Source organism: Simochromis diagramma, unplaced genomic scaffold (genome assembly GCF_900408965.1).
Source record: "Simochromis diagramma unplaced genomic scaffold, fSimDia1.1 OVJJ01000685.1, whole genome shotgun sequence".
Taxonomy (NCBI): domain Eukaryota; kingdom Metazoa; phylum Chordata; class Actinopteri; order Cichliformes; family Cichlidae; genus Simochromis; species Simochromis diagramma.
Window position 1 is genome coordinate 11,085,474 of NW_024387477.1, and position 13,786 is coordinate 11,099,259.

A 13,786-nucleotide genomic window follows, 5' to 3' on the forward strand; every position below is an offset into this window, starting at 1 on the left:
TTCAAATATACAACTTTTTTCTCGTTTTGTACTATCAATATTGGAACAATGGGTCATGATTATAGGTCCTTTATGTACATCACTTATATTGCTGCTATGTTGTAGCTAGCATTAGCATACATGAGGATCCTAGACTCGTTAGCTTCACAGCTTCAGCTTATCTGTCCGTTTTATTACCCTCTAAATATGCCAGTGTAAATACTCCTGGTATTTCAGTCGGATTTGTATTTGTTTCGTATTTGTCTGGAAGTTTACCTTTTACATTGTCGCTTTCCGCGGTGCTGAAATTTTCTGTGGCAAGTTCGTGTCCCTCTGACTGGAATTGCATTACAACAACAGGCAGCGTAATCATGAACAGCAACAGCACATGCATGGAGTAATGTCAAAAGAAATTTGGATAGAACGGTTTTGCTTACTTTTGTTTTAGAATGGTGAAAGTGGAGTAGGCTGAATGTTTTTCTTTTCTTTTTTTTTCTAAATTTGGTTACAACATTTATTATCTCGACAAGTTTGCTGTTTCTGAAGCATGCTTCTTTTTGAAGTCTGCAGTGTGATTGTTTGTCACTTGGTGTCAGTGTAAGGACAAATAATGCTTCCACAAGGTTACAATTATATACACAAGAGCCACCCCCTTCCTTTAAAACAGTCGAATGGAGGACGTTTCTGTGTGTGAAGGACTAGAGACAATTTAATCGCTAAGAATTTTTATTCTGAAAAACTGTCAGATTGTAATAACGGGTGTGGCGGAACAATCCTATTTGAGTGTATGAGTGTAGCGATTTGAAAGTTGCTTCATTTCGCTGTTTCATCTCTACGCCATGGAACAAAGGCAATGCCTAACGTGGAGAACGAGGAGAATATGGATTGTATACATTTTGGTTTTGGTTCTGGTCTGGAAGACCGCTTTGGGACAATTTAGATATTCAATTTCAGAGGAAGTTACAGAAGGAACTGCTGTTGGAAATATCGCGAAGGATTTAGGTCTCGATAAGGCTACACTGAAAGAGAGGGGGTACCGCATTGTCTCCGGCTCAGCAGAGCCTCCTTTCCGAGTAAACACAGATAATGGGATCTTGTATGTGAACCGAAAAATCAACAGAGAGGAAGTGTGTGACCGAAACAAGATGTGTGTTATCGACCTAAAAACAGTGTTAGAAAATCCACTCGAGGTGCACTACGTAGCAGTGGAGATTCTGGATGTAAACGACCACGCACCGATCTTTCCTGAAAAAGAAAATATGTTGGAAATTTCTGAATCTGCACTACCAGGAGCACGATTTCAGTTACAAGCAGCCCGTGATGCTGATAGTGGTTCGCTGTCTGTCCAGCAGTACAAGCTGAGTCACAATGAACATTTCCGTTTAGAAGTGAAAGACCGGGGCGAAGACCGTAAAACACCGAGTTTAGTCCTTCAAAAATCACTTGATAGAGAATCTGTTAAAACTCATGTGTTGCTTCTGACAGCCTTTGATGGAGGCAAACCTCCCAGATCTGGTAACATGACAATAATTGTTAATGTTTCCGATGTTAATGACAACCCTCCTGTTTTCAGTAAGGAGGCATATAGTGCGCACCTCAAAGAAAATTCTCCTTTTGGTACGACTGTGATTCAAGTTAATGCAACAGACCTGGATGAAGGATTAAATGGTGAGGTTGTGTATTCATTTGGAAATGACGTGGAAGCACGGGTACGTGAACGTTTTGACTTAAATCCGGTTACTGGAGAAATTATGGTGGCGGGACTCATAGACTTTGAAGAAAGCGTCAGGTATGAAATCGACATTCAAGCATCCGACAAAGGACCAGCTACAATGACAACAGACAAAATCGTCATTATTAATATAATTGACGTAAATGACAATGCACCAGAGATTGAAGTGACATCTTTTTCTCATGCACTCCCTGAAAATTCAAAACCAGGAACCACAGTGGCGTTAATTAGTGTCAAAGACTCCGATTCTGATTTGAATGGAAAAGTAGTATGTTATGTAAGCAAAGATGCACCCTTTTTGCTTGCACCTTCTTTACAAAGTAACATGTATTCTCTAGTAACGAAACAGGTTTTAGACAGAGAACAACAATCCCAGTATAATGTCCTGATAGTTGCTAAAGACGCAGGCGAACCTTTCTTATCATCGGAGAAAAGTATAAATATTGTTATTTCAGATGTGAATGACAACAGCCCTGAGTTCTTACAGAATCCATATACTTTCTACATAACTGAGAATAATAGCCCAGGGGCGTCGATCTTCTCAGTGGCAGCCCGAGACAATGATGAGGGAAGTAATGCTCTTATTTCATATCTTATCTTAAGAGAAAGGGGGGGAGAAAATACGCTCACCTCTTTTCTAAATATTAATTCTGAAAATGGAGAAATTGTGGCACTGAAAAGTTTTGACTTTGAAACGCTGAAAACTTTCCAGTTCCAAGTTGTTGCGTCAGATTTTGGAACTCCATTACTAAGCAACAATGTCACAGTAAACGTCTTCATCCTGGATCAGAACGACAACGCTCCAGTCATCCTGTATCCACTCAGCTCCAACGGTTCTGCTCAAGGTGTGGAGGAGATTCCCCGAAACGTCAACGCAGGACACTTGGTGACTAAAGTCAGAGCCTATGACGCTGATATAGGATATAACGGCTGGTTGCTCTTTTCATTGCAGGAAGTGACTGACCACAGTCTCTTTGCTTTGGACCGCTACACAGGACAGATCAGAACACTTCGCTCATTCACAGAGACAGACGAGGCTGAGCATAAACTGCTCATACTTGTCAAAGACAACGGCAACGTTTCTCTCTCAGCAACAGCTACTGTGATTGTCAAACTTGTGGAGCCCAAAGAGGCTTTTGCAGCTTCTGATGTTAAAAGCGCAGCAAAAGATGATGAGGACAGAAATGTCATATTTTACCTCATGATATCTTTGGGCGCAGTTTCTGTACTTTTTCTCGTCAGCATCATCGTGCTGATTGCAATGCAGTGCTCCAAATCCACAGACTATACTTCTAAATATCTGCCAGAGACTAATTATGATGGGACACTATGTCACAGCATCCAGTACAGATCAGGAGAGAAGCGGTACATGCTAGTTGGACCCAGAATGAGTATAGGATCTACTATAGTTCCGGGCAGCCATGGAAATACACTCGTGCTTCCTGATAGGAGACGGACACCTGAAGAGGTAGGGTTATTTTATATTAGCTAACAGTGGCTTAATGAGTTTTTTGAATGGTATATGGGAGAATTTGATTTCATTTAAAGCGTTTTTAGTTTAATTTTTATTATATTTAACAAGAGTAATACTTTTACCAGTACTCTGTGTTCACTCTCCATGGTGCTGATTTGTTACTGGTGCCACAAATGTCGGGCATTAGTAAACACTGAAAACCGTTTTCCTCTTCCACTTGTGGGTTTTTGGTAAGGTTATTTGTGTGGTATTTTTTGCTGATGTTTTCTACTTAGTATATGCTAACTACACAGTTACAGTAAAGTACAACACATAATGTATACGTGTTGTACTTATACAAGTACTTTGTACTTGTATATTTTCAAATGTATTCGAGTGTCCAGAGTTGGGCTTTGTGCAAAATCCGGTCCTATAGGTCAATAAAGACCTGTTTACGTCAGCGTGAGAATATAACTCATCTGGGGGATTTTAATTTTTTAATTTTTTTTTTAACTGTAGTCTGTGTAAATAACAAAACCTAACGCTTGATGTCAGTGTAGTTCAGTGGTTCTCTGTATTTGGCAGTACCTTACGTCACGAGTGGTATTTCAACCGAGCCGATATGCTATTTTTCTCTCAAATAGCAAATTTCAAGGTAAGATCGTGATTCACAGCAACGAGTGTGCTTTATTTTCAGAGCATTCCCCCAAAACAGATCCTGGTTAACGTACAGGATCATCGGACACTGGCTGGCTTTGCAAGCAGGGATTTTATGGACTATTTTCAGTCATCTTTGTCATGGAACAAAGGGAAGGCAAAGCACGGAAGGACCGGCGGTGTTGGTTCGTCTTCATAATTGTTTTGGTTATTTTATGTAGCGGAGCTTTTGCACAGATCAGATATTCCATATCTGAGGAGGTTCAAGATGGAACCATCGTGGGAAATATAGCTAAGGATTTGGGGCTTGATAAGAGTGCACTCAAAGGCAGAGGATACCGCATTGTAACAGGCTCAACGGAATCACTGTTCCAGGTGAATCAAAACGATGGCATCCTGTATGTGAAAAGAAGGATAGACAGGGAAGAGGTGTGCGAACGAAGCAGTGCATGCACCATCAACCTAAAAACCGTGCTAGAAAACCCACTAGAGATTCACTATGTGGCAGTGGAAATACTAGACATAAATGATCATTCTCCCGTTTTTCCAGAGAAAGAGAAAAGGCTTGAAATTTCCGAGTCGGCTCTACCAGGAGCGAGATTTCAGCTACAGGCCGCGCGTGACCCCGATGTGGGCCAATTCGCAATTCAGCAATATAAACTCAGTCATAATGAATATTTTAGAGTAGAAGTAAAGGACCGTGGCAAAGACCAGAAAATACCATTCTTAGTTCTGCAGAAGCAGTTAGACAGAGAAACAAACGAGAAGCACAAGTTACGTTTAACAGCCGTTGATGGAGGGAAACCGGCGAAATCAGGCGATATAGAAATCACTGTGGATGTACTTGATATTAATGACAATTCCCCAGTGTTCACCAAAGAGCTGTATTCTGCTACACTTAAAGAAAACATCCCCACTGGCACTGTCGTCATTCAAGTGAATGCAACAGATTTGGACCAGGGAGCAAACGGTGAAATAATATATTCATTCGGTAACGAAGTCGATCCAAAAATAATGGAGCTTTTTAGTATAGATGCAAACACTGGCGAAATTCATGTAACAGGTAAATTAGATTTCGAGAAAAGTACAAGTTATGAAATTGATATTCAGGCATCTGATAAGGCACATGTTCCATTAAAAACTGGCAAGAGTGTTGTGATAACCGTTGCTGACGTGAATGACAATGCACCTGAGATAGAAGTGACATCATTTTCTAGTTCTATCAAAGAAGATTCAAAGATAGGAACTACAGTGGCCCTCATTAGTGTCACTGATTTAGACTCTGGAATCAATGGTAAGGTCATTTGCGCAATCAAACAAGGAGTCCCGTTTACGTTATCTCCATCATTACAGGAAAATATGTACGCTATAGTTACCATCTCCCAGTTAGACAGAGAAATTACTTCTCAATATGATGTCACGATTATTGCAAAGGACTCAGGTGAACCTCCCCATTTAACTGAAAAGACTATAAGCGTGGTTATATCAGATGTAAACGACAACAGTCCAGAGTTTTCAACAAGTCCTTACACGTTTTATATCACAGAGAATAACAGTCCAGGAGCCTCCGTATTTGCGGTGAAAGCCTCTGATCGTGATGAAAATGACTGTGCACGCGTTTCCTATCATATCATCAGAGACGGAAGTGAAGATAATAAAATCAGTTCATTTCTAAATATAAACTCGGATAATGGGGAGATTTTAGCGCTGAAAAGTTTTGATTTTGAAACGCTGAAAACTTTCCAGTTCCAAGTTGTTGCCTCAGATTCTGGAACTCCGTCACTAAGCAACAACGTCACAGTCAGCGTCTTCATCCTGGATCAGAACGACAACGCTCCAGTCATCCTGTATCCACTCACCTCCAACGGTTCTGCTCAAGGTGTGGAGGAGATTCCCCGAAACGTCAACGCAGGACACTTGGTGACTAAAGTCAGAGCCTATGACGCTGATATAGGATATAACGGCTGGTTGCTCTTTTCACTGCAGGAAGTGACTGACCACAGTCTCTTTGCTTTGGACCGCTATACAGGACAGATCAGAACACTTCGCTCATTCACAGAGACAGACGAGGCTGAGCATAAACTGCTCATACTGGTCAAAGACAACGGCAACGTTTCTCTCTCAGCAACAGCTACTGTGATTGTCAAACTTGTGGAGCCCAAAGAGGCTTTTGCAGCTTCTGATGTTAAAAGTGCGACAAAAGATGATGAGGACAGTAATGTCATATTTTACCTGATGATAACTTTGGGTGCAGTTTCTGTACTTTTTCTCGTCAGCATCATCGTGCTGATTGCAATGCAGTGCTCCAAATCCACAGACTATACTTCTAAATATCTGCCAGAGACTAATTATGATGGGACACTGTGTCACAGCATCCAGTACAGATCAGGAGAGAAGCGGTACATGCTAGTTGGACCCAGAATGAGTATAGGATCTACTATAGTACCTGGGAGTCATGCGAATACACTCGTGCTTCCTGACAGGAGGAGAACATCTGAGGTAAGGCATACCTTAAAATATGACGTTCTTCCCCTAAGTTGTACATTTATTTTTAATCACTAGTCATACAAAAATGCATCCTTTTCATCTCCCTCACCTCGATCAGAGCAGCTGTGATATTTTAAAGTGTCTCATTGGACATTATTATAATACCTTGTTATTCTGAAATCAACAAATCAACAAATCAAGGTTGATTTATTTCAGACAAGTGAGTGTTTTTAGCTACCAGTCAATTAATGAGATACAAAAATGTGCGGGACTCACTCAGTGAAAGCAATTTGCAAACTAAATAACTATCCTTGGTGCTGAAAAGTGCCTTGCTTCGTTTCAAGGTAATTCTGCAGTGACACGATTTGCTTAACTCGTGAGATAACAACAATACAAATTTAAAATACTCGCTCGTTCTGCGTGAAATAAAGAGATTATATATTTTTTAATTTGTGTTGGATTTGTAATCTTCTGATGGACACTAAATCTCTTCTTCGCTTTTCATAAACCGATCATACTGCTCTAATAATCCAATATGAAGCCAATTTTCTGTAATGAGAATAAAACTCGCATGGTGTCAGTGCGATATAGAAAACCTTCCACCCACAAGCTTGTCCTTACTGCTTTTTGGTTCCACCCCTTAGCTATTTCACATCGACAAGGGGAGCATCGGTTCGCGGATTGTTCTCTGGGTTTACACCAGGTTTTGCATGTACAAATATCACAGGAGTGTTTGCAAGAACGAGGTTGTTCTTTTTTTGCATTTCCAACAGATTTATAGTCATTGTGATGGATTATTGAAAAATTTCGTTTTCATCATGGAACAAAGAAAACGCCAGTCGGAAATGAGGAGAGGATATCTGGTCGGATGCGTATTTGCTGTGCTTTTGTGGACTGTAGCATCAGCGCAGTTGCGATACTCGATCTCCGAGGAGGTTAACGAAGGAACTGTGGTTGGAAACATAGCAAGAGATCTGGGATTAGATAAAAACACGTTGAAAGACCGGAAGTATCGGATTGTTTCAAGTAATGCGGATCCCCTGTTCTATGTGAATCCAAACGATGGTGTTCTGTATGTGAGCAGAAAGATTGACAGAGAGGAAGTGTGTGCGCAGAGCAGTGCGTGTGTAATAAATGTTAAAACTGTGCTAGAAAACCCACTGGAGGTCCATTATGCTAGAGTAGAAGTGCTGGATATAAATGATCATTCACCCAGCTTCCAAGACAACCAGACAACCCTTGAGATTTCAGAGTCAGTATTACCCGGGACACGATTTCAGCTGAAAGCAGCACGTGACCAAGACAGTGGACAGTTTTCCGTGCAGCAGTATAAACTTAGCAACAACGATCACTTCCGATTGGAAATTAAGGATAAAGGAGATGATGGAAAAATACCTATTTTAGTTGTTCAAAAATCCTTAGACAGGGAAACTGCAGGGAGCCATGTATTATCACTGACGGCGCTGGATGGGGGTAAACCTCCGAAATCAAGCGAAATGAATATTCTGGTAAATGTTCTTGATGTTAATGACAACGTTCCTGCTTTCTCTAAAGATGATTATTCTGTTACGCTTAATGAAAATACACCACTTGGTACAATAGTCGTACAAGTAAATGCAATAGACTTAGATGATGGACCTAACGGCGATGTAGTTTATTCATTTGGTAAGAGTATAAATCAAAAAGATTTAAATCTCTTTGCTATCAGTCCATTAACAGGAGAGTTAAGCGTCAAAGGATTGATAAACTATGAGGAGAGGGAAAAATACGAAATAGAAATCCAGGCGTCGGATAAAGGTATGGCTCCTCTAACTACAGAAAAGAGCGTAAAAATAAAGATTGTTGACTTGAATGATAACGCACCTGAGATTGAGGTAACATCATTTTCAAGCTCAATACCAGAAGATTCCAGACCTGGAACTACAGTAGCTCTTATTAGTGTAAACGACTTGGATTCTGGTCTTAATGGAAAAGTCATTTGTTTCGTAGGTGAGGATGTTCCGTTTGCTTTATCACCATCTTTACAGGATAAGATGTTTTCATTAGTGACCAAATCCCCTCTGGACAGGGAAAAACAGTCACAATATGAGTTGACAATAACGGCAAAAGACGCAGGTCAGCCTCCGTTATCATCTGAAAAGACAATAAGCGTTACGGTGTCAGATGTGAATGACAACAGTCCAGAGTTTTCACTCAGCCCATATACTTTCTATGTTACTGAGGGGAATAATCCAGGAGCTTCGGTGTTTTCTATTAAAGCCTCTGATCGTGATGAGAATGACAATGCGCGCATTTCCTATCATATTATCAGAGATGGAAGTGAAGATAATAAAGTCACTTCATTTCTAAACATAAACTCTGAAAATGGGGAAATTTTAGCGCTGAAAAGTTTTGATTTTGAAACGCTGAAAACTTTCCAGTTCCAAGTTGTTGCCTCAGACTCTGGAACTCCGTCACTAAGCAACAATGTCACAGTCAACGTCTTCATCCTGGATCAGAACGACAACGCTCCAGTCATCCTGTATCCACTCAGCTCCAACGGTTCTGCTCAAGGTATGGAGGAGATTCCCCGAAACGTCAACGCAGGACACTTGGTGACTAAAGTCAGAGCCTATGACGCTGATATAGGATATAACGGCTGGTTGCTCTTTTCACTGCAAGAAGTTACTGACCACAGTCTCTTTGCTTTGGACCGCTACACAGGACAGATCAGAACACTTCGCTCATTCACAGAGACAGACGAGGCTGAGCATAAACTGCTCATACTGGTCAAAGACAACGGCAACGTTTCTCTCTCAGCAACAGCTACTGTGATTGTCAAACTTGTGGAGCCCAAAGAGGCTTTTGCAGCTTCTGATGTTAAAAGTGCGACAAAAGATGATGAGGACAGTAATGTGATATTTTACCTCATGATAACTTTGGGCGCAGTTTCTGTACTTTTTCTCGTCAGTATCATCGTGCTGATTGCAATGCAGTGCTCAAAATCCACAGACTATACTTCTAAATATTTGCCAGAGACTAATTATGATGGGACACTGTGTCACAGCATCCAGTACAGATCAGGAGAGAAGCGGTACATGCTAGTTGGACCCAGAATGAGTATAGGATCTACTATAGTACCTGGCAGTCATGCAAATACACTAATGCTTCCTGATAGGAGACGCACATCTGAAGAGGTAAGGAATATTCAACATTTTCCAATTAAATAAATGCACAGTACATTCGCATTCATGCACTGATTATAGTTTGTGGAAATTTGTGTTTACAACGAATACTTATGGAAATAACTTGAGCGATACCCAAGAACATCTGCCGAGATTTTATTCGTAAGAATTATTCTTCTCTCTGTGTGTCAGTATAAAATTAAATGAGCTAGGCTTTTCTTTAAAATACGACAGATAAGTCATTTTAGACATAGAGTATGTTTAATATATTAAATGCCTTTCTAAAGTCAAACGAATTTTAAAAAACATCCAGCTGCAAAGACAGATTAAGGAACTAAAACAGATTAAAAAAATCAGTCTTTTAATTAGGAGTATTTTTACGTTTTTCTTCTTTATAAAAAATATGAACGATAACAACGCATAACTCAACTGGACCAAGGTGAAGTTTCTGACTATCGCTATACATCGTGTTGAAAATCCTGTTTCAAGGATGTGTAGTTGTAACTCATATAACGAACCAGGAATCTGAACTTGTTCTTGGCAACAACTGTAACGATACAGAGTAAACATTTAATATTCCTACATGATGAGAATACAACAAAAGAAGTATTGGGTTGGTATTACCCCAGGGTACTCATTTTACTTATTTTTAACTAATGCATTACTAGTGTGTTGTCTGCAGTTAGACTTTTGGTCATGTGGTGTCAGTATAATGGAAGCAAAGTCAGGATTAATCGTTTGTCGTTACTGTGTGTATGTTTTAGATGTTTGGACTCATAATTTAAGCACACAAGAAGGAATAGCATCAGCCACAGTAGCGTGTGATTGAAGGTGAAGGCTTGTCTCTTTTCAACTATCGATCGCGTTTGGTCACAGATTTACAGGCAGATACAGAACAGTGTACCATTTAGCTGGTACGCTAATACTACGTTTCACCGAAGAGAAACACTTGGTCGCATGGTGTCAGTACAATATCACAAGTCAGCAGTGTGTGACGTTGTCTCATTGTAATGTGGTTCCTCCTCCAGATAAGGCTCTCACTTCGACGTTACCGCATTCTCTTCTGTTCTCATTCTTCCCTGTAACTGCGATAATTTTATTCCTATTTTTTCCTATTTTTTAAGAACAGGATTGTTTACAGTAGTGAAAAACACTGTGTTGTATCACGACGTCGCGATGTTTTCTGTGATAGATCTTTGAACATTAAGGACAAGACCATGGAACAAAGAAAACGTGAACGAGAAATAGCGAGAGGATATCTGGTTGGATGTGCAGCTGTTGTGCTTTTGTGGACTGTAGCCTCAGCGCAATTAAGGTATTCGATCTCCGAAGAAGTTGAAGACGGAACTATGGTTGGAAACATAGCAAGAGATCTGGGATTAGATAAAAACACGTTGAAAGACCGGAAGTATCGGATTGTTTCAAGTAATGCGGATCCCCTGTTCTATGTGAATCCAAACGATGGTGTTCTGTATGTGAGCAGAAAAATTGACAGAGAGGAGGTGTGTGCGCAGAGCAGTGCGTGTGTAATAAATGTGAAAACAGTGCTGGAAAACCCGCTGGAGGTCCATTATGTGGAAGTGGAGGTTGTAGATATAAATGACCATGAGCCCATTTTCCACGAAAAAGACAAGAAATTGGAGATTTCAGAGTCAGTGTTGCCCGGAGCACGAATCCAGCTGAAAGCTGCGCTTGATCGAGATATTGGTCAGTTTTCCGTGCAGCAGTATAAACTTAGCAACAACGACCATTTCCGTTTGGAAGTTAAGGATAAAGGAGACGATGGTAAAATACCTATTTTAGTTGTTCAAAAATCTTTAGACAGAGAAATAGCAGGAAGCCATTCACTAATACTGAAGGCCCTGGATGGGGGCAAACCTCCGAAATCAGGTGACATGAATATCCTGGTAAATGTTTTGGATATTAATGATAACGCACCTGCTTTCCCTAAACATGATTATTCTTTTACACTCAGTGAAAATATTCCCCTCGGCACAATAGTCGTACAAGTAAATGCAACGGATTTGGATGATGGGCCTAATGGAGAGATAGTTTACTCATTTAGCAACAGTATGAATCAAAATATATTAAATCTATTTGACATTAATTCAATGACAGGGGAAATAACTGTTAAAAATTTAATAGATTACGAAGAAAGGGACAAATATGAAATAGAAATCCAGGCATCAGATAAAGGTTTGGCTCCTCTTACCACAGAAAAAAGCGTCATAATCAAGATAGTTGATGTGAATGATAACGCACCTGAGATTGAGGTTACTTCGTTTTCAAATTCCATCCCTGAAGATTCCAGGTCTGGAACTACAGTAGCTCTTATTAGTGTAAATGATTTGGATTCTGGTCTTAATGGAAAAGTGATCTGCAGTGTAAATGAAGATGTACCGTTCATTCTATCAACATCCTTAAAAGACAAAATGTTTTCATTAGTGACCAAATCCCCTCTGGACAGAGAGAAACAGTCACAATATGAGTTGACAATAACGGCAAAAGACGCAGGTCAGCCACAGTTATCATCTGAAAAGACAATAAGCGTTACGGTGTCAGATGTGAATGACAACCGTCCAGAGTTTTCACTCAGCCCATATACTTTCTATGTTACTGAGGGGAATAATCCAGGAGCTTCAGTGTTTTCGGTTAAAGCCTCTGATCGTGATGAGAATGACAATGCGCGCATTTCCTATCATATTATTAGAGATGGAAGTGAAGATAATAAAGTCACTTCATTTCTAAACATAAACACTGAAAATGGCGACGTTTTAGCGCTGAAAAGTTTTGATTTTGAAACGATGAAAACTTTCCAGTTCCAAGTTGTTGCCTCAGATTCTGGAACTCCGTCACTAAGCAACAATGTCACAGTCAACGTCTTCATCCTGGATCAGAACGACAACGCTCCAGTCATCCTGTATCCACTCAGCTCCAACGGTTCTGCTCAAGGTGTGGAGGAGATTCCCCGAAACGTCAACGCAGGACACTTGGTGACTAAAGTCAGAGCCTATGACGCTGATATAGGATATAACGGCTGGTTGCTATTTTCACTGCAAGAAGTGACTGACCACAGTCTCTTTGCTTTGGACCGCTATACAGGACAGATCAGAACACTTCGCTCATTCACAGAGACAGACGAGGCTGAGCATAAACTGCTCATACTTGTCAAAGACAACGGCAACGTTTCTCTCTCAGCAACAGCTACTGTGATTGTCAAACTTGTGGAGCCCAAAGAGGCTTTTGCAGCTTCTGATGTTAAAAGTGCGACAAAAGATGATGAGGACAGTAATGTCATATTTTACCTCATGATAACTTTGGGCGCAGTTTCTGTACTTTTTCTCGTCAGCATCATCGTGCTGATTGCAATGCAGTGCTCCAAATCCACAGACTATACTTCTAAATATCTGCCAGAGACTAATTATGATGGGACACTGTGTCACAGCATCCAGTACAGATCAGGAGAGAAGCGGTACATGCTAGTTGGACCCAGAATGAGCATAGGATCTACTATAGTTCCGGGCAGTCATGCAAATACTCTAGTGCTGCCTGACAGGAGAAGGACATCTGGAGAGGTAAGAGATATTAAAAGTTTTTATTTTATTTTGCGAAATAAGCATATTTCTATTCATGAATTTGTGATGACTTAAGAAATCTTACGTATTCATAACCAGACCTCTTACAAAAAACCCTAATGTGTTTCTGGCAACATATGCAGTATTTTATGTCCTAAAACATTTTTCCACGTTTGTCATATTTTGAAGCTTCTTAACCTGACACTTAGCAGTTTATAATATACTTATGTTTATCTAATATATGTAAATATCAATCCTTATGCAACCAGCTTAATGGGCCGTAGCTTTCCTTGTGGTTTGTAATTGCTGTCCATGGTGCTGAAAAGAATTCCCATGCTTTCTCTGTTCCTCGAATATTACAAGTACAAAAAGACAAACGTACAGTTTGTAGATCATTTAACGTATTGTTTTGGCTTTAGAAAATAACGTTAGATCATTGTCTGAAAGGCCGTGTTTTTGTTTTTTGTTTTGTTTTTTATTAGGGGAAGCATTGAGATCTCTTATTGACTCTGGACACCACGTCTTTATCTTGTCTTGTGGCGTGACAGTATGAGTTGTAGCCAAGTATAAAACAATTTTGCATTAAACAAATATGATAAAAACTGGACGAATTCTCTGCTGTGAGACACCTGCTCGCATGGTGTCAGTGCGATAACAAAAATCAGCAGCTCAAGATATTGTCGTCATAGCTTTGTAATCCGTCCTCCTCACACCAGCCTCAGTACAACATTAGCGCAGT

At 40.2% G+C, this 13,786-nt stretch overlaps 3 protein-coding genes across 16 annotated transcripts in view; all 3 read left to right on the plus strand.

The window, feature by feature from the left end:
• The window catches only part of LOC120724318 (protocadherin alpha-C2-like), a 213,299-nt gene that overhangs the window by 48,566 nt on the left and 150,947 nt on the right, over nt 1–13,786 (plus strand). The window contains exon 1 of one of the 14 annotated variants that reach the window (XM_040016456.1): nt 18–3,179. The exons of 12 other annotated variants lie outside the window; for them this stretch is intronic. In XM_040016456.1, the coding sequence (XP_039872390.1) occupies nt 819–3,179 (2,361 nt within the window). In that variant the 5' untranslated portion in view covers nt 18–818. One more of the 14 variants, XM_040016462.1, reaches the window with a different exon arrangement.
• On the plus strand, nt 6,374–9,540 carry LOC120724323 (protocadherin alpha-3-like). Its single transcript, XM_040016473.1, has one exon. The coding sequence runs from the start codon at nt 7,019–7,021 to the stop codon at nt 9,515–9,517; it is 2,499 nt and encodes an 832-aa protein (XP_039872407.1). The 5' UTR covers nt 6,374–7,018; the 3' UTR covers nt 9,518–9,540.
• LOC120724327 (protocadherin alpha-8-like) lies at nt 10,664–13,149 on the plus strand. The gene has a single exon (XM_040016477.1). It carries the CDS (start codon nt 10,690–10,692, stop codon nt 13,120–13,122), a length of 2,433 nt encoding a protein of 810 aa, XP_039872411.1. The 5' UTR covers nt 10,664–10,689; the 3' UTR covers nt 13,123–13,149.

Coding starts and splice junctions, on each gene's coding strand:
- LOC120724323 (XM_040016473.1), top strand. CDS start 7,019: ATGTACAAATATCACAGGAGTGTTTGCAAGAACGAGGTTGTTCTTTTT.
- LOC120724327 (XM_040016477.1), top strand. CDS start 10,690: ATGGAACAAAGAAAACGTGAACGAGAAATAGCGAGAGGATATCTGGTT.